General features: G+C 39.4%; 1 protein-coding gene across 3 annotated transcripts; it reads left to right on the top strand.

Moving 5' to 3' along the window:
* Nucleotides 1–1,755: 1,755 nt before the first annotated feature.
* si:rp71-46j2.7 (uncharacterized) lies at nucleotides 1,756–27,625 on the top strand. 3 transcript variants are annotated; one of them, XM_061788226.1, is made up of 18 exons: nucleotides 1,756–2,040; nucleotides 2,176–2,218; nucleotides 3,973–4,084; nucleotides 6,003–6,216; nucleotides 7,594–7,736; nucleotides 10,624–10,786; nucleotides 10,900–10,955; nucleotides 14,088–14,278; nucleotides 17,093–17,203; nucleotides 17,358–17,483; nucleotides 18,270–18,368; nucleotides 18,456–18,614; nucleotides 20,867–21,306; nucleotides 22,560–22,732; nucleotides 24,248–24,311; nucleotides 24,396–24,580; nucleotides 26,351–26,439; nucleotides 27,041–27,625. In XM_061788226.1, the coding sequence occupies exons 1-18, from the start codon at nucleotides 1,781–1,783 to the stop codon at nucleotides 27,137–27,139; spliced, it is 2,727 nt and encodes a 908-aa protein (XP_061644210.1). In that variant the 5' UTR covers nucleotides 1,756–1,780; the 3' UTR covers nucleotides 27,140–27,625. The 3 variants fall into 3 exon arrangements, with proteins under 3 accessions (XP_061644210.1, XP_061644209.1, XP_061644211.1); XM_061788225.1 differs by having other exon boundaries at nucleotides 1,756–2,218; XM_061788227.1 differs by lacking the exons at nucleotides 1,756–2,040; nucleotides 2,176–2,218; nucleotides 3,973–4,084; nucleotides 6,003–6,216 and adding an exon at nucleotides 7,442–7,470.

Below are 27,625 nucleotides of genomic sequence, written 5' to 3'. Positions count from 1 at the left end.
CATTCACATTTCCCAGATATCCTCCCTTTCCTCAGGTGTCCCTCAAGACTCTGTCCTGTGTTCCCTTCATTTCATCATCTACCTCCTCCCTATCTGTCATATAATCGGCAAATACAGCATCCAGCTCCACTGCTATACGGAAATATTAATAGAAAATGTCTTCTCTATTCAGTATGTATTGTATTTGTATTTCCAACTAAAAGAAAACACCCATTTCTATTTAAAAGTTCATGGAAAAATTTGCAGCAAATCATGCTAGTGACTTAACAGGCCAGATTAAAGAACGCAACCATAGTTTGCACACCCCTGGTTTAATCCTTATGAAATGTCATAAATATCACGCTCCAAAAATGTCTAATGAGGCTGTCACTCTGTCTGTCCGTCCTATCCTACCAACCGCTCATTCACAGAGATGCCCCCCGCCCGGAAATTGTTCAACAATTTGAAACGGGATTAGTGAAGGAGACGCTCCTGACATTCATGCTGTCTGCTTGGGCGACTTGTGAGGTCATACAGTCTGTTGCCAGCAGACTTAACGTGATCCCGACAAAGTGTCTGGCCCAAAATATTATGGAAAATTGACGTTTTAATGGCTTGTCTGCAGTGCACTACTATTGGAATGTAACATGCCCAAATGTTCAGTGTTTCAGTAGGCTATGGAATGCTCAGCTTTGCATAGATGCCGAACATCTGTCCAATCCAATTTGAAAGCAATCCATCAAAATGCTCACTGGACCTCCTGCAGGTGTATTACTCCTCCTGGCAAATATAAGATACATATATTTTTTAGGTTTTTAAATTTATGCATGGCGTGAGAGAAAACCTACCATTTGATTTGTGCCAATTAGTATTCCAAAGTTTACCAGAGGGGAAAATGAGAGGAAATTGGATCGCTTCCAAACTGTTTTAGTCTGAAAGTCCCGGTTGTACATCAGTCCTCTGATTAATTAAACACAATTGTCTGCCTTAAGTTAACGACTGTACTTAAGAAGCTTGGTCTACAAGACACATTTAAATGGGCCAAAAGAGGACGGAAAACAGCTCAAAATGATTACACGCTCCTTTTAATTCAAAATATCATGCTAGCATGTTCATAAATTTGGAGCTAATGCAATTAAAAAGTGTTATTTGCACACACATCTGGGCTCACATTCACTGCCAATGATGGCTTTAGAAGTCAAATATCCATGTTAACTGGGAAGGCAGACAGTGAATGTTAAAAGGCAACACTGTTGTTTGAAGGATCCCTCCATTTATGATAAATAATGTTACAAATATATGCACATATTTTTCAAAGACATGAATCAGAATGGTAAGATAAATAATGATATAGAAGTATACACATATTTTTCAAACACAAATCAGGATGGCGAGATATGTACACTCACTGGCCACAAAAAGAGTACTGTCAGACATATTAATTTATCATAAATGATTGTTATTGTGGTTGTAGTTTTGGAGTGGTGTACACTCAGACTGAACTATACAGAGAAATCATATGGTAGTATTAAAACATCTCAATTTTATACATTTACGACAATTATGAATGTATTGTAATGTATAAAATGTGATGTGTTGTATTTTTTTAATGTATGCTGCGTTTTATTCTATCTATCTATCTATCTATCTATCTATCTATCTATCTATCTATCTATCTATCTATCTATCTATCTATCTATCTATCTATCTATCTATCTATCTATCTATCTATCTATCTATCTATCTATCTATCTATCTATCGCTGAGATAATGATCCACCGGTACTGAAAGTGTCCTGTAGATGGCGCCCTTCCCTGGAAGTGCCACGCGGGTTTCAGCCAATCACAGCGCGCCGTTCAAGTCGCCCGTTGGCCCAACTTTGCTGCTCTTTCCACCGCCTGTTTTCACTTTTATTGACTTGAGCTCGCCAACGTCGTCTCTTCGCCGCCTGTTTTCGCGATGCTGCCGGACCGAGGGGGCCTCATTCCGCTCCATGTTCGGACTCGGGGTCGCGCGAGACCCTGGTGAGGAGGAAAAGGGCGAGAAGGACGAGGAAAAGATGTATGGATGGCGTGTGTCCATGGCGGTAACGCTGGGCCTGCTTTGGTACTTCACCGACTCCGGACGAGCTCTCGCTCAGTATTTTGTCTGTTTCTTCTTTTTTTGCCTTTCCACGCCGCTTTTGCTGGCCGACAGCGGCCGGGAGAGCAGCACGCAAACCGACGAGGACGCCCTCCAGGTGAACGAATACAAATACTTGATTAAAGGAGAGACTTACAGAGGTGGCAAAAGTTCTCATAAGCTATACTGGTAAAGGCAGAAATACTCGGTCAAGTCCTGTACTTGAAAATAATAATAATTTTAAAAAAAAGTTGGCTAAAGACTCTGAAAAGTAGTATTTTTTTTTAACTGTCAGTTCTATAGAATACCCTCTAATATGAACTGATAACTTGGCACAACAAGGAGAAAAAAACTGCACGATATATAGTTTCCCTCTTTTATGAGTGGACTGTATATTTGTGCTCGAACTGAGAAGAGAAAATATTTTATTTTATCTCGAAATGTATTACTTTAAATGCAATTAACAACGGAAATGGGGAAAACCCCCGTTTTCTGTTTAAAACTTGATCGATATATATATATATATATACTTTTTGAAACCTGAAAGGAGTTTAGAAAGCTCTAGCTTCAGACCTTTTGTTTTATTTTTGACTATTGTATTTTTCATTTTTTTTTTGTCATTGTTGTGCTTTTTAAGGAAACAAATTGACAGATAAATAAAATCACATACACAAAAAAGGTCACTAGAAAGCTTATCAAAACGTGCCCCTATTGCTTTGCTAATGTGGTGAACTGACTAAAAAAGACAACAACAACAAAACAAAAAAAAGCAAAAATACACCTTAGTTGTATGTTTTTCAGATGAGACACTTTTTAGAAGCTAGTGGTGTTTTAGGCAGGAACAAGATATAACGCGTTTGCCACGAATCATTCTTGTAGCTGAGAACATTCAATTATTCTCTTAAATATGGTCACGGATGGGGAATGTCTTGCTTCTCCGAATGTGTTGCTGTCATTGTCAGTGCTTCCTGGTGAGCATTCCCCCATGTTGCTGCTGTCTCCGACCGTCTTGCCGTATTTTAGTCCGCAAGATCTCAACCAATCAAGATTTCTTACCTCTTTTTTTGCATCTTGTCATTTGCTGAGAAACAAACCCATTTTAACAAAGGAGTAGAAAATGCAAATCCGTAAAAGTAAAAAAGTCATCAGAAAAATAAATACTCTTGTAAAGTACAGACATCTGACAAATCTATTTGAGTATTTTACACCACTGCACTCAAAACAGGTCTTTGTGAAAATGTCAAATCGTTAGCCAAATAGCATAGTTGCCTAAGTCATTTTTGAACATTTTGGGAAAACAAGAAAAACACAACAAATTTGGCATACAAGAAAAGTCCAATTGCCTCCATTCAACGTTTGTGGCTTACCGTGACCTGGAGGACTGACAATCTAAGAAAAAAAAAAACATTTTTTAAATCACGTTTGTATGTTTTTATTGATATTGTGTCAGTAAGTCATTTTTGTCGCGGGCCATATTGTAGTTACAGTTTCCCACAGAGGGCCGTTATGACTGTGAAACCATAAAAATCTTTAATCGCCTCATCATATTTACACGATTTACACTAGTTTTGGAATCGGAAATCAAGGGTAATGGGTTTTTCAACTATTGTTTGGTAACACAAAAATGCTTGCACTATCTCAACACGATCATTTATGATCTGTGACTATTTGAAAATTCGGTGCAGATTTTAACAAGAATCATGGAAGTTGACACATGGTTTGCCTTCGCAGACCACATAAAATCAAGTGGCGGGCCGGATCTGGCCCCCGGGCCTTGAGTTTGACACCTGTGGTTTAGACAATTATGCTAATAGGCTAGCGAAACGTTGAAGGGCTGTTCAGGGCGCTCATGACTTTCGATGTCTTCCACAGGAGACTCTTGATGAGCACTTTAGTAGCGACTTAACTGCAGAAGGTAATGACAACGACACTGGGGGCTCCTTGGGGTGCCACTATCCTCGTGTCAAAAGATCTCTTCAGCAAGGTGGGTGTGTTCACGCAGTGTTTCTCAACATTTATTGAGCATGGCAACGCGTGTGCCAAAATATGTAGTTTACATTCAAAACATATCACAGCACAGCACTATACAAAAATGTCCAAAAAAAGTACATATACAGAAATAATGATCTTGTCTCAATTCACACACAAGTGTACTTACTCAGTGGTTGGAAATCTTAATTTTAATGAATGATAAAGTATCTTGATAAATGCGGTGGTGTCACAAAGCCTGCTTGTTGTTATGGCAGCCAATGCAGTGTTGTGTTGTGACTTGACACAGTGTACTGTGAGGAGGTCACGTTACATTCAATTAGGAGGGGCATCCAGGCAAGGGAAAGAGAGGGAAACCCCACCCACCAAAAAGATGGATCTTACTCTAGTATGAGCCAGAACGGGAAGTAACATGTCTGCTTTGCATGCTTCACTGACGTGTTTCCAAACCGCCTTTAATCAACGTCTCTGTACGACTTGTTTGCAGAGCACGTCGTAAACTCAGAATGCGAAATAATGGCGCTCGTAACCACGATTAGTGTACTTGTAAAACCATGACACTTGTCATTGTAACCTTTTTTTTTTTTTTTTTCTTTCTCCTCACATGACGTATTTATCCACACATTGTGTGTGTGTGTGTGTAGGATTAGAATTTACAGGGAAATGTTAACAAACTTTAGTTTCATCCATGAATTTTTCTACAGCCAGACAACAGGATGTGGCTTTTCTTAATTTGTATTATTTATTTTTTTTAAACATTCTGAAAATTATTCATATGTATTGCACTGTTTAAATGATCCCAGAAACCTTTACAAGAGTAAAGAAGAGCATTCCAGTCACCTGTACTTTTGGGAAATGCTTGTACTGCACAAGAGTGTGTGGAAGTATGATCAAAATATAAAATAATATTCAAAATGGCACGTACCCATCAGTTTTCTGTGGTGCTTGACCTCATTAGGGTTCACGGGTGAGCTGAAAGCTGTCCTAGCCGACTTTGGGCGGGAGGCCGGGGTACACCCTGGACAGGTCGCCAGCCAATTAAAGGGCACAGTAAACAAACATTCACACACACATTCACACCTACCTAACATGCATGTGGAACATGGGAGGAAGCCGGACTACCCAGAGAAAACCCACGCAAGCACAGGGAGAACATGCAAACTTCACACAGGAAGAGCCAGAACAGGGACTTGAACCCAGAACCTCACAACTGTGAGGCGGACATGCTCGTCACTGTGCTGCTATTAGTTTCCTATTTGGTCCTAATTAGCTCATTAGGGAAATTTAAGCAAGAAAAAACATGATTTCTTTCTTGGCTTTCTTCCGTCAAAAATACCTCAAGGATCAATAATTTCATCATTTGACACTCTATTTTTGTCCTGCTGAAATTAGTCAGTGTTAAAGGGATGACCCTATCTCATGCAAGTGACAGATTTATTTATTTATTTTACGCAGTATGGTGTTCTCCAACAAGGGTCTGAATGTCAAAATTCACAACAGGTGCTTGATTCATGAATGGACCAATACATTTCCAAGAACGTCAACTCGTAAGCCTTTCTGTGACTCTTCCAGTGTCTCAGTATCTCTGTTGCAACTTGCTGATGACACTCTAAGCTCAGTGGCACAGAGTATCATCAACAGTTTGCAACAGAGAGACTAGAAGAGTCACAGAAAGGGAAATCCTTTGGGGGGGGGGGGGTGGGGTGGGGTAAGACGTGAAGTTGCGCCAAAAATACTGTTTGAAATAGTTGAACGTGCAATAAAAAGTTTGCACAAGGTCAAATTGAGTTCACCTGGAAAGGTTATCGTGCATTTTAGGGTCATCCTGAAATTTTACCCAATATCCAGAGTTTTAATTTTTTTGTGAGTAGTGTACTTTCCATTGAATTTCCGGGTGCGTTTCATCTCCGCAGTGTTCCAGTGCGCTTATGCTCGGCTGGTGTTGTCGTGGTACGACGTTCCTGAGCCGTGCGAGCGCCAGCCCCTGCACCAGGCGCTCAGCAGGGAGTTTGACTTCGTCATCGACAGCGTTATCCAACACACGCGGGACTTGGACGTCTGTCAAGCAGTGGTGGGCTCCATTCGTATTCTGACGCAGCACTTGCATGACGCAAAGCACCCCGACAGGTGAATAGAACCCCGGAAGTACAATTCTGGTGTGTGTTTTTCATGTGTGTGTTTGTGTGTATCTATATTGTAGGTTATCAGTGGTCTTTAGTTAAAGATATGACAATAAAGGTAATATTTGTTGTAGGGATGTCCCGATACAAGTTTTCCAGTTCCGATGCGATCCCAATATTGGGGCCTTGAATATCAGTCGGCACCGATATTGATCCGATACGACATCAGCGCAAATCATACGTAGTTATTTTGTAGTATGAAATGTTAGAGACTGCTTCAATTAAGTGACATTACTCAGAGAACAATAGTCAGCAACAGCAGCTATGAGAAAAACGGACCCATTTATCATTAACCAATGGTTTACATGAAGTTTAATTTTAGACATAAGAATTTACTACAATTGAATGAAATAAAAACAATGAATGAGACAATTCTGAAAATAACCTTTAATAAAACCAATAAAAACTAAAATATATATTTAAATTGAAACATAACGAGTTTAACTTCAACATAAGCATAATCTACAATTAGATAATAAAAAATAAATTAGAAGACCATGACATTGCCATTTGCAAAATGTTTTTGCAAATGCCCTCTGAAAGGTTTTATACTGTTTTATATTGTATTTGCCTTTTGATGCCACAAGGTGGTGGCAAATCACTAATGTAAGTTTTCAACTCACTTCAACTTAGTCCCTTGGCATTAAGATGCCACAAGTTGGAGCCAAAGCAATATATATTTTTATATATACATTTTCAGCAAATAATGGAGGATAGGCTCCCCCCAAAATCCAAATGAATCTGTGAAAAGCAAATCATGAATTTTCAAGGGAAAACTCCATTTGTTCATCTATCTACTCCAGCGACGTATAGTAACTTTTCACTACTACTACTCATCATTATTATGTCAGTATATATAAATTTTTGTTTGGTGGAGTGCTGTGACATTTTTCTAATGTAAAATAACTGCCCTTGCTCAATAAAGGCTCGGAAACACTGCTCAATAGAGAATTGTGCTCCAAATCCCTACAAATAAAAATTGTATTCGCAGCTTGCAGTGTTCGAGGCTGCGCTGTGCATTATTTTGGCAAAGAAAAAAAAAAAATCCTCCAATTATTGCTGCCTCAGCTGCTCTTTGCTCTCAATAACGTGCCTATAAATACCTCCGGATGTTTTACCGTCCATGAATAATTTACAGCGCTTTATTGGATTTTACCTGCAGTCATGGCTGTTTTTCCTGCGAAAAGATGTTTAAAAAGTGGTACGTTGACGATTTTGCACATGTGATTTTTCACCTCTGCAGTCATAAATACCATCGCGGGCCAATTAATAATCCCGGGATGGTTTTCCTCTGCTCTTTTTTTTTTGTTTTTCTTGTCGTCAGGCAGCTTTTTTTGAGCTGCAGAGCTGAAGAGATCGCGCTGCTCCGAGAGCTCTCGGATGCTCTAGTACGTAACCTGCTTCCCGAGCAGCTGTGGGGCCAACAAGTCACCCGCTGTGCCTTGAGTGAGATCGTTGCCTTAAAGGGTAAGGAAGCATTCAAGGATGACAGGCTTACACGAGCGGCAGGAAGTTTTTACCCAAGCCCAGTGCAAAGTCATGACTTTTCAAAACAATTTTTTTTATTACAGTTTGTTAACAGTTAGCAGGATTACACACTGTGACCACTTATGTTCAGTATGGAAAATTTACTTTTTAAAGGCTTGTAAATGAAACCTATTTGCAGGTAATAGGGGCCAAGCCTTGTTGCGAAAAGTGAAAAAGGCAAGTAATTTACGCACCCCCTGAAAGTGTTTATAATTGCCTATGTACATTTTCAAAGCAGTTCTCCAAATTGCAAGTTGTTTTATCGCATTTTGGCTCATCTTTCAAGACCCACAGAATATTTTGTTCTTTAAAAATATAAGTACCGACCCTACCAAAAGAAAGAGTAGACTCTCTCCTTTAACCTGAAATAAGTTTTTTACTAATCAGTAGTTGAAAATGGGCTGATCTCTGACCAAAAAGGGGAGAAAAGTTTATTTAAACTTTTTTTTTTTTGTGAATTGTAAATTTTGCAGAACAGTGACTTTAATGCAATGTTTTGCTTTTGTGACATCTAAAACTATAAAACAAGAAAAACAAGACCGAGAGAGGAGGTTTGATGGCCACGTCATATATTTATAGATGCAGTATACGTACAAACTAGGAAAACCACTGTGAGCAACGCCGGCTAACCACACGGCTCGAGTTGATGTCAATTTTTTTTTCACGTGGTGTTATTCACTCTGAACTGCGTCAATTTTTTTCTCATAATCGCGATACACATTCTACTACCTACGTGACATACTGATTATACTAGAGGTGCAACGATTAATCGCAAATAATCGATTCTGAAATTAATTGACCACTATTTTGATAATCATTTAATTGTTTAGAGACCTTGTTTAACTAAAACATATTCAAAATCCTCGGATTTTCAGCCTCTCAACAGTAAATAAAATCTGATTTCTGTAGTCCTCCATGAAAGCAGACTGATTATATTTGGGTTGAATGAAAATAAGACATTTGCAAACATCTGCTTTAATTATGGAAAACAATGATCAATATTTTTGCCGACTTTCTAACGGATGTTATGGACCAAACCAGCAACTGAATTACTGTATAATCATTTTTCTGCACTGTCAATTAAAAATAATGTCATGTTTTTTAATAAAGGGATGGAAGTTAAAAATTATTTTTGTATCCAATTCATCAGTTAATTGAAAAAATTATCGGCAGAGTAATCAATTATTAAAATAATCGTTAGTTGCATCCCTAGTTTATACCATGCATATATACATACTCTATTGGAGTGTTAGGTGCCTTATTTTTTTATATTTTTATCGAAGTCTGTGTGCAGAGATTTATATTCTGCTTTTATGACTTCGTCTTAAAAAAATATATATAAACAACCTCGTATCTTTAATCTTTTGCCAGGTTTTGCTATTGCAATGCATTTAAATTAAATGCCTTTCATGGCCATAATTGAAGAATTATCGCCCAAATGCAGGCCGCTTCTATTTTTGTTGGCATGCACCCAAAGAAGTATCGATGAAACATTTAATTCATATGCTGTATAATTGAGTTGGCAATATCACACAGCAATTTTCTCCAACATTAATGCTGTTTATGTCTGTAGTAATTAGCCACCGTACTTATGCAAGGACTTTGATTACTCTGAGGCACTTTGAAAAGAGATTTGTGTCACTTGTTTTCAACTGTACAATGCATTAGAAGGCTATAATATATTTATTATATATATATGAGCATTTGAATTGTGTTCAACCCAAAAATAACAAACAGCCTTCAAACACATCTCACTTTTTTATTCCACACATAAACGATAAGACATATGATTAACTGTTGACTCAAGGAAACCACATTTGTTTTCAACTAGGAAACAGACAAAAGGGAGATTTCAAACTGACGAATACAAGTTATGACTGGAGGTTTGACATGTAGGTTTCATAATTCATCCTTTAGGAATGGGCGATTAATCGATTTTTGTCAATTCGTTCAAATGTTTTAAAAGATTCATTTTTTTTCTCATCAAAAGCACATTCTGACTGACGTTCACGGCTTGCACTGACAACGTGGGAGCAAACAGAAAATAGTAACTTTGAGGATACTATTGTACAACATCAATTTGAGGAGAGGAAACGACTCACACAATTTACCAAATAAGAAGCAATGCGTGCTTCCTTCAAGCAGTTTGTCACCCTCAGTTGAAGTTTATTGTAATGCTAACATAAAACAAGATAATTGTATATTTAAACATCAAAATGTTCAACCAAACCATATAATTTCATCTAACAAAAGTTTGATAGCTTAATGGTAATGCGAAATGCCATAGACGGGCTAACTGAAATTAGCATAGATAAACTGTGATTCTAAACCTTCAAACAACTACTGCTTTAACACTTACAGAGCGGCAATACATACAAACATAGCATAGAGCAACACTCACAGGCATACGTTCTCTCTGCTCTGTGGGACCAATGACAATTACAGCAGCTTACTTGGGGACCTTCTCTGTCTCTTCTTGCTCTTAAACACTGCTGATCTCTTTAAGTAGAGCTCAGTGCTGCCTGGCATGTTGTGGCACAACGAGGTACTATATTAAGGTGCGGAACTCTAAATTTTGACTTGCCTGCATTGTAAAATCCATTAGGGAAAAAAAACGCTTAAATATCTACACTAAAGTGGAGGGTCACTATGAAGTAACATTTTTTGCCTCTTTTTTTTTTTTTCCCCCTCCCCCTTGAACCATTAGGCTTGTTTTGTCTTGTATTGGCACTCTTTGGAGAGTGCTTGTGTATCTAATGAAGTGTCGGTGACGGTGAGTGAGTGTTTTTTTATTGTATTTATTTATTTTTTCCTCCTTCCTCCTAAGGTCTTGGCCTGTTGGTGACATGGTTGTCTGACCCTGACAACCTGAACCAGCTGGTGGTGAGTCAGCTTGACAGCGTATCTGCTAAAGGTTCTACAGAGGAGCTGAGAGCCTCCGACCCAGAACGAGCCTCTCTGGACTCGCAGGAGGATGACAGCGCTCAAGTGTGAGTAGCCACCGTCACCCAGCGCACGGCTTGATTTCCCTGCATCGTTACGATCAGTAGCCGTGCGTGCGGGTGTGTGCTTTGTGCTGACTGCTTTGTCTCTGGTTTTGTAGGAACTTAGAGGGAGTGGAAGTTTCCAGCAGCAGCCAGATCAAGGGCAAAGGCAAAGGTCTGTTTGACAGTGTGGGGCTGCACTTTATCGTCGACGTAATCGTGACTAGTCGATTAATCTTGGCAGCCCTAATAACTTATTGAAGATTAGTTGGGGGTCCTCCTTTGCCTCCTCTGCTCAAAATTCCAAAATTAAGAGAAAAGTTTACATATTTACTTACTTTTTCCACATTTCTTAACCGACTTCAAACCATTACAGCTTCAAGTCTCACATTCTACATTTCAACAATTACATTTCCACAGCATTTCAGTTCACCTTTAGCTCTTCAGCATTTACATACAATTTTACACAAATTGTATTCTCTAGTTTGACATAGGTTCAATTTAGATTTATGACGAACTGGTAATAAAAAGTATAAGAGCTTACTGTAGTGTTCTTAGTGTGGTGTTTGTGCCACATCCATTTTTTTAAATATAAACTGGTACTCACATTGACATGCACGAAAGGAATTATTTTTACTATTATAATAATAATTGAAGGCCTTCTTGTTGTTTTACGGTGACTTGCATTTGTCTGTCTGTTCCGTTGCTCTTGTTTCAACCGCATTGTCCGCTAAGTGCTATTGTTTTGTGCCCAAGCACAGAACGATCCATTTCTTTTCCCACTGTTGCCTCGATATTTTCGTCTTGTCTCTGTTTCAAATAATGAGCCATTGTGCTTAAAATTTAGTTTGGTGTCGGCCATACGCAATCGCGTCACCTATTGCCGGGCTGCTACTGCACTCTCTCCACTTCCTTGTCACAGTATATATGCACCTGATTGGCTGCGTAACCCATGTGACTATGTCACCGCATTTCAAGAAGTACACTGGTAATTGGCTGACTGGCCCACGTGGCCGAAATGCTGCGTTTCGATGCGGAAGTAACGTGGGCAAAACTTCAGCTGTAAATGGACAACATAATTTGCATATCTTAATTGTCTGAAAGAAAAATATAGAACTTATGTGAATTGCAGGACACATTGATCATCGGCATTTTGAACACCCCTTATGCAATCGATCGGGCGATAGGCGACTCTCGCGCTGGCCTCCGTCTCCCCGAGGGCTGACCCATTGCCCCTACGTGCCCCCTCTCGGGCTAAGAACGGCTGCCGGTGTACCTCCATTTCACGTATTCCACGTCCCTGCTCGCAGCGGTCGCCGTCGGACCACCGCCTCGCCTCCAACCTCAGATCAGACAGGACAACCTGTCCAATTTAAGCACATCACTAAGCGAGAAAAAGAAACTCACAAGGATTGCCGTGATTATTTCTTTATTGTTACTTGGCTGTTTCTGCACTTCTATACCTGCGTTGCCATTAAGAGTGTTTCTGTGTTTCTGACTTGAGTTGTATTTTTGGACTTAAGCAAAGGAATCATTGTTAGCAGTCAGTGGCCAATTTCTAATGTTATGAATCAAACAATAAGACAATAAATACCGCATATTAGTGAACAGACAATTTCTCAATAGACAGTGTTATTGTGAGCATAGCATGATTATTGCTGCAGCCATAATAGCATTAGGGAGGTACGTGAATGTAAACATTGGATGAACAGGGATGGAAATTAACGGTAATATATGATTTGAAGATGTCTTTTTCCACGAAAACCTGTTGGTAAACGCACAGAAATGGCCAAAGCCTATCGAGGACTCAGCCAGCAAGAAAAATAGGTCTTTCTGTTCTCCAGCGTGTGCCTCTCTGATCCACCTGTACAGTGAACCTTGCTGCAATACCGTGCGCTTTCCCACAATATCGCAATAATTATCGTACCGTAAGATTAATACCGTGATAAAACCAAACCGAGAGATTTAGCTATTGTTACATTCCTAACGCCTGATGATCTCCCACACCATAGTGTCACACCACAGTGATTGGGAATCACTGATCTAAACATCTACAAAGTATAAGCACAGGAACTCCTCCAAGTCATCTCATTTGACCATTTATTTGGCTCCAAAGCAAACGTGAACACATTTGAATTGATATTGTGCTCTTAGCTGCAAATCAATGTACCTGTCATGGTTGGATGATAATGATGGGCAAGTCAGGGCAAGGTTGAATTTTTCTCCCACTCCGACCTAGAGAAAAAGCACATTTCATTTAAGTCTTCTTTTCAAACAGGAGGAAGGGGGGCGATATCAGGAAGAGCAGAGAGGATCATTATTATTCTCCGTATTGTGAGTGCAGGACTGGTTTAATCAGTTGCCCTGTGTTGTTGTCTTTATGACGTGTTTGTACCAGTGGGCCTTACACATTTTAATTAGTTTCTCCGTTGTTTGTCCAAGCAGCTAATGTAAACTTATTTATTCGCCGTCCTCACGCCACCGCCCCTCAAACAGCATCAATGAGTGAATGAAATCAAATAATGGTACCGTAGTAATGAGCCTTGTGCATATTTATGCCACACCACGCCAAGTTTACATAATGTGGACAAACAAGTGCACTAATAAGATGTAATTGTGCGCACATCATGAGCAAGTTGGATTATTTTATCAGGCGTCTTACTACAAAGTTGTTATGCGTTCAAACACGGCTTTATTAGTGTTGATTCTATCGAAGGTCGAGGTCGAATTCATTGTTTAATCACAACAGTATAAGCACGGGAGCTGCTTCTGGGTTTTCACTCACGTTACATACCGCTCCAAATATTATATAAACCTGCACAATCTGTTGATTTGCCTTTAAGATGATAATCCTAATATTTTATTAACACATACAGCGATGAGAGCGCTTTCTAGCATGATAAATGTATTTAGCTATATTATTTTTGTACATTTGTTCAATTTATTTCATTACATAAAAGAAAAAAGCACATATGTTGACATGAAAATACAATTTGAATGAAAAGGAGCAGAGAGAAAAATAAATCTTATTTTTTTCCGTCCCTTTTTACAGGAAATATTTACATTTCACATTTTAAATGTCCCATTTCCCAAGGCAAAGTTATGTGGTTGTTTTAAATCCACATATAATTATCTTTGTTTTATGTTTAGTTTGACAGTAAATATAATAATAGTACAATATCTAAGCATAAATGTAGTACTTTTCTTTTGGGATGAATCAAATGCTTGAAATGTCCTTTATTAAATGTCCTTTTCTGCAGTATATCTGTCCACGTTTTGTAGCCTGTGTCTTAACTGCTTCTGTCAGGCAACAAGTTGAAGGCGGGCTGGTCCAAATTTGTGGATAAGATGAAGATCAAGAAGGCCAAGAAGAAGAAGATGAAAAAGCTTGAGCGAGAGCTGGTGATGAGGATCATGGCGGCCCGGGGAGAGGCATCCAACGAGGATGAGGCCAGCAGCAGGGAGGGCTCTGTGCACAGTCAGCATGACTCCGACCGGGTGAGGCTTCCCCGTCCTTCGCTCATTCCTTATCCCATTATCACTATATCGAGATTTTTATATAGTTGAGTATATGATTATTTAAAAAAATGATTAGGGAGATGGTAATGAGTGAATGATTCTAAACGCGACTGCGTTTTTATGTAGTGGACTACTGTATTTTAAAATTATATATATATATGTATAATTACAACGTACCAGGGGCTTCGCTTTTCAAAGAGAGCATAGATTCTTTCCGAAGTGTACGTATGCACAAAAGGTGGAAATGGCGTACGACCCCCAAAAAATCAGACCTAATAAACCGTGCGTGGGGAATTTTCCCTAAGTCACAGTTCAGCTTAGTAAAAGTGCGCACGTGGATCCCGCCCTCTGCACACCCAAATTCAACCAACTATGGCCAATTCAAAGCACCGCTTGAGTATAAAAGAGACATGCTGGCCATTGCTTGTGGAAGGTGAATCATGACAGCAAGCGTCCAGAAATAAACAACAAACATGACAGGAAGGACAGGAGAAATAAAAAGTGGTCAGACTTGAAAGAAAATAAAAATAAAAAGAATTGCAGCCCTTCGACAGTGTCGCTGCTACTAAAGTGGGAGCAGGCGAATAACCGGCACACAGAGCGACACAAATATCAGAAATTCAAATGTTGCCGCACTGGGGCGAAAAGTCCCACGAATGTACTTCAGATGTACTGTACATCGGTGCCACTTAAATTGTGGTTAACTGACATTATTTTTTAGGAGGAGAAAATTACGTCACGTGACCACATTTTTATTATGTGCAATCGATGATCAAATTAAGGACTTTCTTTCACAGTGGTGGCGTAATTTCGCAAATGGAGACATCGGCGTGGCTGAGAGACAAAGCAGGAAAAGCACTGTTCAATCTTTTATTGCAAACAAAATACAACGCGTGTAAAAGCAAGCATTCCTCTAATTGGGACCTCAACTGTAGAGGAATATAGCGCTTGGTGCGTGCGCATATAGGGTCTGTATAGCATGTGCGTATGCGGCGTTAAGTGAGGCCCTAATCAACATCAGCTGTTTAAGCTAAATGTGATTTCCAAAATAATAATAAACAAAGCACTTGTCTCATTCACTGCTGTGGTGGTTTATTTTCGTCAACCGAAAAGGTTTTTAGTTTTGCAACAGTTAGGGTTTCGCCTAGTTCGTCTGTGAATGTAAAGTTTGCAAACCACTGCAATGACTAACCAATCCCTGTAGATGGTGGTGTTGCATCGCTTTGTGTTTGAGAGCAGCACAGCTTTTGGGTAGAAGATAAAGATAAGGTGGTGAAGCTCAGCTTGTCCCATTGATTATTAGGGAGAGAAATGGCTGCACGTTGGAAGTTGGACATGTTTAGGCAGCTCACACTTGAACAGAATATGTGTATGTATGGTATAAGCAGTATATTGCGATTTCGAGAAAAGATGACTCAGTTCATTGAGTCAATGACAAACGCCTTGTAAAAGAACCATGCGGTGAGTGAGTGTCACTCCCGGTGTGTTTCATCGTTGTATACCTGTAAATAAATGATTATTTTGCAATCAAAAGCCCTTTCTCAGTCTTGTTTTTGTTTTTTTTTATAGTTTGAGATGTCACTAAATCAAATAATATTAGTGGCAAAGTCACTGTTCTGTTTGACGTTTCTTTTCACAAAAAGCTTGTTTTCTCCGTACAAGGTACAATCTGTTTTCACCTTTTGTCATTCATGCAACAGAATAATAGCTTTGTGTTCAACTAAACAAACAATTTAATTTGTGAGTGAATTGAGACGAGATCCCAATTATTTCAGCGTATACAGTATGCTGTACTCTTGGTGACATTTATTGTTGGTGGTGTGTCATTAGATTTGTCTCATAAAATGAGGTTATGTCTATACCACTTTTTCGCTTCCGATACGATACTGATATTGCAGCCTTGAGTGTTGGCCGATATTGATACGATACGATATCAGCATGAAGCATACATACACTTATTACTTAATGTGTTGTCTGGAATGTTAGAAACGACTTAAAGCAAATGATTTTACTCCAACAGGGAACAATGGTCAGCAACAGCAGTTATAAACCAATGGGTTACATAGTTTAAACGTGAACATAATAATATACTACAAATTAATAATAAAAAATGAAAATCATGAGAAATAACCTCAATAAAACGAATAACAAAAAAAAATCCATATTTAAAGTGCTAAATAACACTGTTTAAATTAAACATAAGCATTATGTTACAATTGAATAGAATACCTTTACAAATATTAGAAGACTATGAAAAATAACCTCAATAAATCCAATAAACAGAACTTATACTTTAGACTTAAACAGACATTGTCAGTATCGGTGTATACAACTGTATACAGAACCAAATTTCATTGCATTTGGCCCAGCACAGCGTTTGGAATAAAACATTTAAAATGTACTTAATAATACAAAAAAGCACGAATGTCGTTTTAATATTCATGTAGCCGTAATTTAAAAATAAATAAAATAAACAGTCGGATTTTGAAAACTGCAGTCATGCACAGCATAATGTGGGAAGATGAATTGGAGCGGCATTCTGTAGTGGCTTTGCTGTTTAGCTTAGCTGTCAGTCCACCCCGACAGCGGCGCTGATACGTTATGAACCTGAACCTCACTGGATGAGGTTTTTGTGCTGAGGTCAGACTGTTATCTTCTCAAATATTGGCTTGGGACACCCCTATGCAAAGTACATGTCTTGGCTCGCTGGATATTGGGCACTATATAGTGGATAGGGAGTGATTTCTTGAAACCAGGTCGGTTCATTGTTGATCTGTGGCCAAACCCCATTAGGAGGACAGCGATCTGGAGAACTACCTGACAAGCGTCCAAGAGGACATGATGGAATTCAAGCTGTCTTATGAAATGTGGCGCGTCGGCCGTTGGGCAGTCAGCATCCCTCATGTGAGTTCTAAATATCACTGACGGTCTGGAATGTCTTGCGGGGCCTGTTATTTGTCAGCAGAGGCTTTGTGAAAGCCTGTCCTTGGAAGCCCACTTTGAGTAGGTGATTTTTTTTTTTTTTCCTCTCTCTTTCCCCCCTCCCTGTATGTTGCAGGCTGAGTGGGAAAATGAGGAGCTAATCTTCACGGTTCATCTGGAGGAGAGGGACAGCCCTGAAAACCTACAGTGGGACATCAAGAAGAAATACATGGATGTCATCTATTTCAGAAACAGGTGGCAGGTAAATTGGCATTACTACACAATCCACTTTTAACGCCAATCAGATCACTCTCTTTAAGCCAGACATTTCAATCAAACCTCATTCTGCATTCATAAGTGTTTTAAAAGATGTAACTGTCATACAAGAGCAAATCTTTTGCATTTTTTCACAATTTCACAAAAGAGTTTTGAATAGCTGAGGATAGGTGTCATAGGAAAAAAAAAAACATACGGGTGAATTTGTGAATAGCAAACCGTAAAAAGGCGGTGCTTCACTGTACTACACTTTTTTTTTTTTTTTAACACCAATTAGATCTCTATGTGAGCCAGTCATTTCAATAAAACCTCATGGTGTATTCAGGCCTGTTGGAAAAGGAAGAAATACAGCAAACCCCGGCATATTTTCGGTTTGGCATTTTTTGCGGAAAGATTTCCTCCATAATTCGCTGAAAGACTCACCTACTCACTTCATTTGTCCTCGGTTCAAAGCCATGCCTTATATAAAAATATTGATTTGGCGCAATCTGGTGGCATCTTGCTGCCACACAACTATGTTAAATTGAGAGGAGGAGCTTCATTTCGTCAGGCCATGACCTTGTCTTATTGAAAAAAGTGCTTTGCTGCCAACTTGTCATCTGTAGGAAATTACAAACCTTTTACAGGGTGTCAATTACTATTGCCTACTTTTCACACTGCATGTTGAATTGGTTTTAGCATTTTCATAAACTATTCTTTCCATTTTTCTGTGTGTTGCTCTCAGTTGGAAACGTTTAGACATTCCGTCATGTGGATGTGTTGTTTTTTCCAGGACTCCACCAGCTTGCCCAGTATCTTGGAGGTCAATGAGCTGGAGGTCAGCAACGAGACCAAAGAAGAAGCAAAAGTTTCCGTGGAGCACTTCCTGCAGGTGGAAAAAAAAAAACCCAATCCTGACACAAAAAGAACACTTGGATGTGTTCCTCCTGACTCAACATCTTCTTGTTTTCCTTCCCAGGAATTAATATCTGATACTCTGATTGGGCACACACAACCGGTGTTCCAGTTCCTCTGTCCACTGGACAAGCTGCTGAATGAAGAGCAGCATTACGGAGGCGTGTGGGGCTTGCTGAGCGGCTTGGCTTACTTCCTCACTCCTGGACAAGAGGATGAAGAGGTAACATTGTATTTTGTTTTTAATGACAACGCTGGTTTAACCGTTGTGCGCTCATCAAATGTACTGTACTAAGCCTTTGGACACCTTTGTGGGGGGAAATGAACAAACAAACTGCTATAAATTCATTGTACAACAATATTTTTTTCTCCTTTGTTCCCCACAAATCACTACGAGCAACTTATTTTATGTAGTGTATAGAGCACTTTTAAAAAAAAAAAAAAAAAAAAAAAAAAAAAAAAAACAACCTCAAAGTGCTGCACATACAGTAAATAAAAATCAAACATGAAACAGTTAAACGTAAAACTATGATTGTTATAACAATACATGATTATATAATTTATTAAAGCGATAAAAACAAAACCGAAAAACACTAAAAGAGCAAACTACCAAATCATGCTCTAAAGTTTGGGTGTGGGTGAAGTAATTTAACTAAAAATAAAGTAATTTAATGACAGTAAGTTAGCGCCCATTATTTCTGTCATGTTGTAAAGTTGGTTTGACCTGACTGATTAGAATACACGATCTGACTAGCGCAGTGATTTCGAACCTTATGGCGCCAAGGAACATATTTTATAATTGAAAAATCTCACGGCACACCAACAAACAAAAATGTCACAAAAAGCGGATACATTAATTACTGTATTTACTTCCTGCCATCTAATAGAAGACCATTCATTGGTTCTGTCTGTCACTATGCCTCACTGGCATAAATAGAGGAACAAAGATACTTTATTTATTGTAAATAGATTATTTTTTTAGCAATTAGGTACACATGTATGTATATACAGTAAACGAAACAGGTCATTTAAATAGAAACATTCCTCTATCATGTGACCGGCATCGGGTTTTTAAACTCGCTGATCAGTGATCGGCCGCAAAAATCCTGATCGTGTAAGGCCTACTCACAATGACTATTACTCCTGCTTAGTGGAATACCTTCTCAGTCCCTTCTTCCTCCTTTCAATTGTGCCGCATGTCTTCCAGTAGGGCACGGTGCTGCCCGGCATTTCGTGGCACAATGTGGTGTTGCACCGAAGGTATGCGGCTCTAAAGTCACATTTGCGCAAGTATTAAAAAAAGGTTTGAACCCACTAATACATGAGTATTACAATACAATCTGCACAATCTCATGGGATCCAATACAAGAACTCCTCAAATTATGGCTTTGTAAAGACGTAGCACTTCTCTCGCAGTGCAACTCAAAAGTGAGCAATATTATCTTTTGCAAAGGCCAAAATTGTTATGCAGTGCTTGTATTGTCACTCATTATGTCCAAGTGTAGCCAATATGCATTGTTTGTGTCACACCGCCTTGCTCAGATGAACCGCACTTGAGTAACAAGACACTGTTCAATTTGTTCTGAAGAAGGGCTTTAGAAGGCTGCATCAAAGTAATATCAAGAGTTGCTCATGCATGGACAGTATTTTTCTACCAATTGGTGTATTGTTCCTATGAGACCTCACAACGAATGCACACAGTGAAGAAGCTCCGACGGAAATGTAGTGCAGAAAAAAGAGCAAATAAGCGGTCAAGTTTAGTTGTGTCTGTAGGGGATACACAGTCCTTGATGTGTTTGCTCATTTAGTGTGCTATGTGGGAGAACTGCACTCAGCTGCTTACAGTAAGTAAAAATTGCTTGATCTCCAATTATGATACCCACATATTAGATCATACATATTTGTGAGATGCAGTCATCCGCATAAAATGCTGACATTTTTTTGTCATCAGATCGATTTTGCTCAAGAATAAATCAGCGTAATAGAAATTAGACAGAATACGCACCCAAGAGACTGCTACTAAAATAGACCTACAGTGGTGTCAGTGCTTTACGAACGGATTGCCTTTTTCAATCGTTTGAAAATGTACAGTAGACATGTTGTTTAAAGTGACACACTCATGTTACAAACTTTCTGCTATTGATATTATACAGTTCTACTAGTTAACATCCAGTGTTACACTAGTGGTGCACAGATGTCCAGCGCACAGTTTTACCTCATTAGTAACATGAATTTGCCCTACTAGTACACCTAAGTGGTCTTACAGAAATTGGTTGGTGGGGGGGGGCTACAAGTAAGACACAGTCAATTTACTAGTGCGCTGAATTGCCTTACTAGTGAGGACAAAGATCGTTCTAGTACATGGACCTGGATATCAAGGATATGGAATAAATGTTGAAATGGCTTGGCATAATGAAATGATGCGTCTGTTTTGCTCTACGCTGCCCAAGCCAAAGTTGATTATTTTCTTTCCAGAGCTCTACCCCGCCGACAGGAGCCTCTAAAGAAATCATCATGTCCGCAGAAGGTTCGGAAAACTCCCATGGCTCCACGGAGACGAGCTGTGCTGTTAGGACCGTTTCGCTTCCCACCATTGTCATCTCCTCCTGCGAGACGCCCAAAGCAGACAATATGGAAACAGAAAAGGAGCCATCCCCCTCATCTTTAAGCTCAGACTCTTCCGTTGGAAACTGTTCCCAGGACAAGGCGGAGGATTCTGACAATCCTTTAATGCACTTTAAAATGATCATCAGGGGACTAACCAGATCCAGATCGCAGGAGTCCCTGACTTCCACCAGAAACCACAGCGACGAGGACCAGTCCCTGTCGGACTACGCGCCAACCTGCAGCCGCGAAGGAGGGAATCACGGGGAGGACGCCACCAATGCCCCGTCGTGGTTGCATTTCAATGCCAGGTCATCCAGCCCTTTAACAATCAGGAGAGCACATTAAGAAAGCAAATACAGTGGTACCTTGAGATTCACGACTTTCAAATTTGTCGAGATACCAGCCGACTTTCTATGAGACACGAGCGCTGTATGGTGGCAGTGAACTCAACTCGCTTCTCAACAAACAGCAGTTTTGCAGCTCTTTGGAAGATAGTGAACAAACTGTTTAATGCCACTCCAAGTTGAAGTTTACCGTGAAATCAAACATAAAACAAAGAGAATGACATGCGGTGTACTCAAAACCACCACATAGCTTAGCCTTTCGGTCTGCTAGCTTAATGCTAATGCTGCAACGGCTTGAAAACCAAAGGTACAACAACACATGTAGACAGACAGTATAACAGTATTCAGTCATGTAGTCTTAATCCTCTTTGAAGAACAAGTAATATCAGTGCCATACTGATGAGCTAAGAGGAGTTTAGATGGCTCAATGAATAGTATATTTGTCTGTCTTATACTGCCCCTATGTGGCCATTAGAAAGAGCAGCACAATGGTCATTCAATTGATGCAGTGTGACAAAAACACATTTCATTCTATTCGTTTCCAGCGAGGGTTGGATTCCGCCAAGGCTGCCCTTTGTCACTAATTCTGTTCATTACCTTTATGAACAGAATTTCTGGGCGCAGCCGAGGCGTTTAGGAGGTCCGGTTTTGGTGACCTCAGAATTGCGTCTCTGCTTTTTGGAGATGTGGTTCTGTTAGCTTCATCGAGCCACGATCTTCAGCTCTCGCTGGTGCGGTTCGCAGACGAGTGGAAAGCGGCTGGGATGAAAATCAGCACCAACATATCTGAGGCTATGGTACTCAAAAATGGATGGATGCAATTCTATTTTCTTATATGGAGTGCTATTTTTCCTCATTCAAATACACAAGACGACATTTTTTTTTTTTTTTTTTTTTTGGGGGGGGAAAGCTGGAGCGGATTAATGGCATTTGCAGACATTTCAAGGATAAGAGCGATTTGAGATTATGAACGTGGCCACGGAAAAATAATTACTTGTATCTTAAGGCACCACTGTTATTAAAAAAGGAAACATTCAATGAATCTCATGTCTCCAAATCTCTGAGCTGGGAAAAAAAAATTATGCTTCTGTTTATTTTCCCATCAAGTACCATCTAAACCATTCGGTAGAGGCTCATATTTAAAAAAACTTCGATCTTTGTTAGAACTATTCAAAGGAAAGATAAAACATGAACTATTTTTGTATTGGTTTTTACAGGGCTAAGAAGGAGAAGACGAGCCCCAGGGTGTCGTGTGGCACCACCAAGTCCAAAGGGAAGGAGCAGGTGGTCTCGGCCAGGGGGGATGAGCCACCGTGCGCTCGGAGTCAAGGCACCTGGGAGCAGCTGGAGGCCACTAAAGCCATTTTTGATCTGCTGAAAGAAATATCAGGTTTATTTGTACAGAAATCCCCCTTTATGCGGCGAAGAGCAAAAATCTCAGTCGACATTTATCACTTCGACATGGGGGTTTTGACCTCTCAACTTTTCAATGCGCGTCTATCAGTTAAATGTTTTTGTATGCAAAAAATGCAAATGGTGGGGGGGGGCAGCAAATAGCTGTGTGTAGGCTCCTCAGGGAAATAAAGGCAATTAGGTGTATTCGTGAATGATGTACCACGAATATGCAGGGTTTACTTTACCCTCGCGTTTATTCAACTTTCTGCTATTTTTAGATACCTTGATGCAGGTAATGTGGATGAATATTTTGTTAACCTCTGGCGACAAGTAACAGTTGGAAGTCAAACAGCATCAAGCTGTGCTGCCATAAATCAGTTTGCGTAGGCGTAATTGAGATGAGAACTTGGTGACACGCATCATAAACAGGCTCAAGACCCACCTTTTCAATTGATCTTTGAACTAAATATTTATTTTCTTTTATTTATTTTAGCGTCTGTTTTTTTTTACTTACTAGTTTTATATTCTTAGGTCTGTTGTTTACCGATATGTTTTGTTCAGCTCAGCTTTTATATTTTTCGGTCTGTTATTTATTAACGTGACAAGTGGCCACCATCTTGGTTTAATTATCTGGGGGAGAAAAAACATGGAATGAGCACTTAAAATGGTTCTAAAATCCTCCGTAAAGAAATATTAAATAATTAATAAATTCAAGAAAAAATTATTGATGACAAAAATACATGGCCCTGTTCTACTCCACACACTGCTTTTTCTCATGAATAATTAAAGTAGAGATTTTTAGGGCGAGTGATGCAGTTAAAAACTTCACGTAAATTATTTTGGGGGACGTTTTAGAGAGCACTTTGGAATTTTGCCCCTTACAAGCTTAATGGTGGATATTGTTTTACTGAAACTTGTCAGTTTAATCGGGAAGGGTTCACGCAGTTAGAAGACGAAAGTTAAGTATCGATTGTAGCCGTTGACATCTGTGCGAGGGCGCCAAAGATGTAAAAAAAAAAATGTTTAGCTTTTCTGGGTGAGTACTGACATTCCACCACAGTTTAGGATATTTCTTAGGCTCATACAAACTGACTATCCAAAAGGTCGTGAATCATTGCGTTTGCATGTCCCAGGGATACCAGTTTTTAGCCATGACTGTATAAAATGACACATTTTGTAAATGTGTCTGACACATTAGTCTGACATGAAATCAGACTAAAAGTTTTCAGTTTTAGGCCAATTAGGATTACCAAAATGATTTGTATTTCCTAAATGCCACAATAATGAGAGGATCTTTTTAAATATATGTACATAGACAATATAAATCACTCTAAATTTGCACTTTTTTGTAGACTGTTTAAAAAAAAACCATTAATAAACTGTTGTTTGAACATCCACGTTATAGCTTGGGCACAAACGATGAACTGCCATAAAGTTTCCTGCAGAGTAAATCCAGCCTTAATATTCAATATATACTGTACACTAACGCTGTTGTTGTCTTCCTTCATAGGAAACTCCATTCTCATTAACATATTTGACGCCATTTTGAAGCCAGTCATGCCCATTTTAAAAAAGTGAGTGTGGTTTCCACTTCCTGCTTGTTGGAGCCTGCCGTGTGGAGTGTCCCCTCTTGAGGGTGATGCTGTTTGTCTGTGCAGGAAAGTCAACTCCTTCTTAAACAAAATGAACCCGAGTGAGGCGCAGATGGCGGCATACATCCAAACCCTGTGCGACAAAGCGTGGCCGCAGACCCCTGCGGCGACTTCTCCTCAGCCGCCACCTCGCACGGATGATGAGAAAAGCGAAACCCGGGAGCGGGCGCACAACCTCATCAGCGCTCGATGTAGGCGCCTTGCTGTACTTCTGTGTGCTAGATCAGAAGTCACTGCCTGTGTTAGGGATTAGGGAATAAGTGAATCATTTCTAATCACTATATAGGGATTTGTATACCTCTGACACACTATAAACACATTTAAACGAATTGAAATACACTTAAAACACACTTTTTAAAGTATCTTTTGGTGCCTCTTCTTACTCTCGCTGTCAAGAAATGGGAGACTATCGTATAACATCACTTCGAGGAAAGGAAAAGACTTGTTCGCAGTTTTTCAAATAGGATGCAAAGCATGGTGGCTTCAAGATGTTTTACTTTTTATGTCCAGTTGACATTTAGTGTAAAACGGACAAGGAAAACAACAACCCAACTGTATCGTTTTGTCTAACGTAAGTCTGCTTTTTTAATGCCGACATAAAATGCGAAACACCCGACATGGGAAAACAGATATTAGCAGAGATGTTATGGTAATCATAAACCTTCAAACAATTGCTACTTGAACAGAGCAGCCACATGTACAACAAAACATAATTAAACAAAAATGTTCACCCATACCATATGCCAGCTACCTTAGTGCTTGCATATATTCCATCCATTTCCGTACCGCTTAGCCTCATTAGGGTCGCGGACGTGCTGGAGCCTATCCCAGCTGACTCTGGACAAGACGTGGAGCACACCCTTTACTGGTCACCAGCTAATCGTAGGCTTGCATATAATATGAAATGCCATAGACGGGTGAATGGAAATTAGTCTTGATGTTGCAGTAATTCTGGAGTCCAAAATGAATCCCTTTTTATTCCAGATAATAAAACTTTGTATATTTAAACACCAAAATGTTCAACCAAACCATATAATTTCCGCTATCATATCATGTGAAATGCCATAGACATACTAACGGAAATTTGCGCAATTGTAAACCGTCAAACAACTGCTACTTTAACACAAACAGAGCAGTAACACAGTGCAATCAGACCATACAATACTCACAGGCGTATATCTGCTCTGTGGGAATGACTAGCACTACAGCTTAGTTGGGGGACCTTCTGCTTTTATGCTGCATCTCTTCCACTAGATCTCGGTGCTGCCTAGCATGGTGTGGCACATGGTGGTACTACACTCAAGGCGCTCAACTATCAACAAAAATGTAACTACATTAGTGTAAGGGGAATGTTCGTAAGTAGTATTGAACACCCACGATATAAAGGGTGATTGAAAAGTAACTCCCTATTTTAAAATACTTATTTATTCATATGTTGTAATATTTAAAAAAAAAAATGTGTGCGTGTTTCGTGATTAAAGGAGCAAGTCTATTCTACCAAACCAACAACTTTGGAAGAACTTGAAGGGCGAATACAAGAAGTTATGTCTTCCATCCCACAAGAGTTCCTTGTGAAATCAGTTAATGCAGTTCCCAGGCGGCTTGAGAAACTGGTGGCGCCCGTATCAAATTTTTAATAAAACTCCAAGCAATACACTTTCTTCTCATGTTCATTTCTTGTAAGACTTATAGTTCAGAAATAAAATACAAGTGCTTAAAAATAGGGAGTTGCTTTTCAATCACCCTGTAGTATGGGCGCAAAAGATAGTCAATATTGCTCTGCTCGTGAGCATGACTTGTGCACTACTTCTCAAGATGCATTGAGGGCACTATGAAGGCGATAACCAATAGTCACTACACATTTGAACAGCACTACGAAATGGCGAACTCGCTATATAGGACACTGTAAAATTGTTAGAGGGTTTTGCCTGATCTTAATGTTCTCCGCTCCCTCCTGGTAGACTCGCACTATCTGGTCCTCAAGAAGACGGACATGGAGAATGTTTTTAACCTCTTCCAGGACGCTGAGAAAAACAAAGCACTCGTATATGTAAGTAACTGCGTTGTTTTGGACTGTGCGGTTTATTTTGAATTTGCAGTACAAAAAAAGTAGTATGTACTCAATTAAAGTACTCCGTACATCAAGGCCATGTACTGCAGGTCTGCAAAGGAGTAAGATAAGTCAAACCTGTTTGAATCTAACCAATTACCTTATCCAGCAAGAAGTTCGGAAGATACATATATGCACAGCTGTAATATTCTCATGGGAAGAATTTCAAATCTGGATTAGAGTTCTGAATTAAGATTTCCAGACAGCGTTGGCGTTTCAAAGTAGGGTTTAAAGCTATGGTTAGGATTTAAATTTGGGGTTTCAAAGGTTTTAACCCTGGCTTTGGGCTTTAAACAAGGGTTAGGGATTAAAATTACAATTTGAAGATACGTAGGTCTTTGGTTTCAAAGTAAGGTTTAGAGCCAAGGTTCCAGAATGGAGTTTCGAGACGGTATTTGGTATGAAAGTAGGGTGTAAAGTCAGGGTTAGCATGAAATTAAAATGAATGAATGAATTAACAGAGTTTCAGTACAGGGTTTGGAACATTGAGTGCAACGACTAATTGACAACTAATCAGTTACCCCCCCCCCGCCCTTTTCAGATGCTCCTGTCATTCCTGCTGCGGGAATTATTCCCTGACGACCATTCCCTAAATCGGAGTGCTGCTGCCCTGCAGAACGTGACCAACCTCATCGCCTGATCTGTGAATGTCTTTTTAATGCTGCTTTTTTATATATATATATATAAAATGTATAATTATTTATTAAACGCTCTGAAATGCCTTCAAATATTTCCAAACTACGTCAGTGCCAGTCAGCACATTCTGATAATCTTTACCTCAAATTAAACAGGAATGTGACTTTTGCATCAAATTTGATTTTAATGCATAATCTCTTTTGGGGATTCCTGTTGTGACATGCCGATTGTTCAACTCAAAGAAGACATTTAATTTCTGTCACTTTTTAAAATGTCTTTTGATTTTCTTTTTTTTTTTTTTTGGTGTCACTTTTTCACACTTTAGTAGGTTGACTTTTTGTATCCTGATTGGCAGGATTTATTTACACCAAGAGGTTTTGTCATGGTTACAAATCACATACGCAGAAAACTTGAAAAATGTCAAATGTGAACTAAATTGACATGTCATTATTTTCAATGTTGTTTTAATAAAACAAAATTTCCATTTTCA

This window comes from Phyllopteryx taeniolatus, chromosome 10 (genome assembly GCF_024500385.1).
Source record: "Phyllopteryx taeniolatus isolate TA_2022b chromosome 10, UOR_Ptae_1.2, whole genome shotgun sequence".
NCBI classification, from domain to species: domain Eukaryota; kingdom Metazoa; phylum Chordata; class Actinopteri; order Syngnathiformes; family Syngnathidae; genus Phyllopteryx; species Phyllopteryx taeniolatus.
Note: the sequence above shows the minus strand (reverse complement) of the source record. Positions and strands in the feature narration are given on the sequence as shown.

Coding starts and splice junctions, on each gene's coding strand:
- si:rp71-46j2.7 (XM_061788225.1), top strand. CDS start 1,781: ATGGCGCCCTTCCCTGGAAGTGCCACGCGGGTTTCAGCCAATCACAGC. Junction 6,217..7,593: donor GACGCAAAGCACCCCGACAG/GTGAATAGAACC, acceptor TCTTGTCGTCAG/GCAGCTTTTTTTGAGCTGCA. Junction 24,312..24,395: donor GTCATGCCCATTTTAAAAAA/GTGAGTGTGGTT, acceptor TTGTCTGTGCAG/GAAAGTCAACTCCTTCTTAA.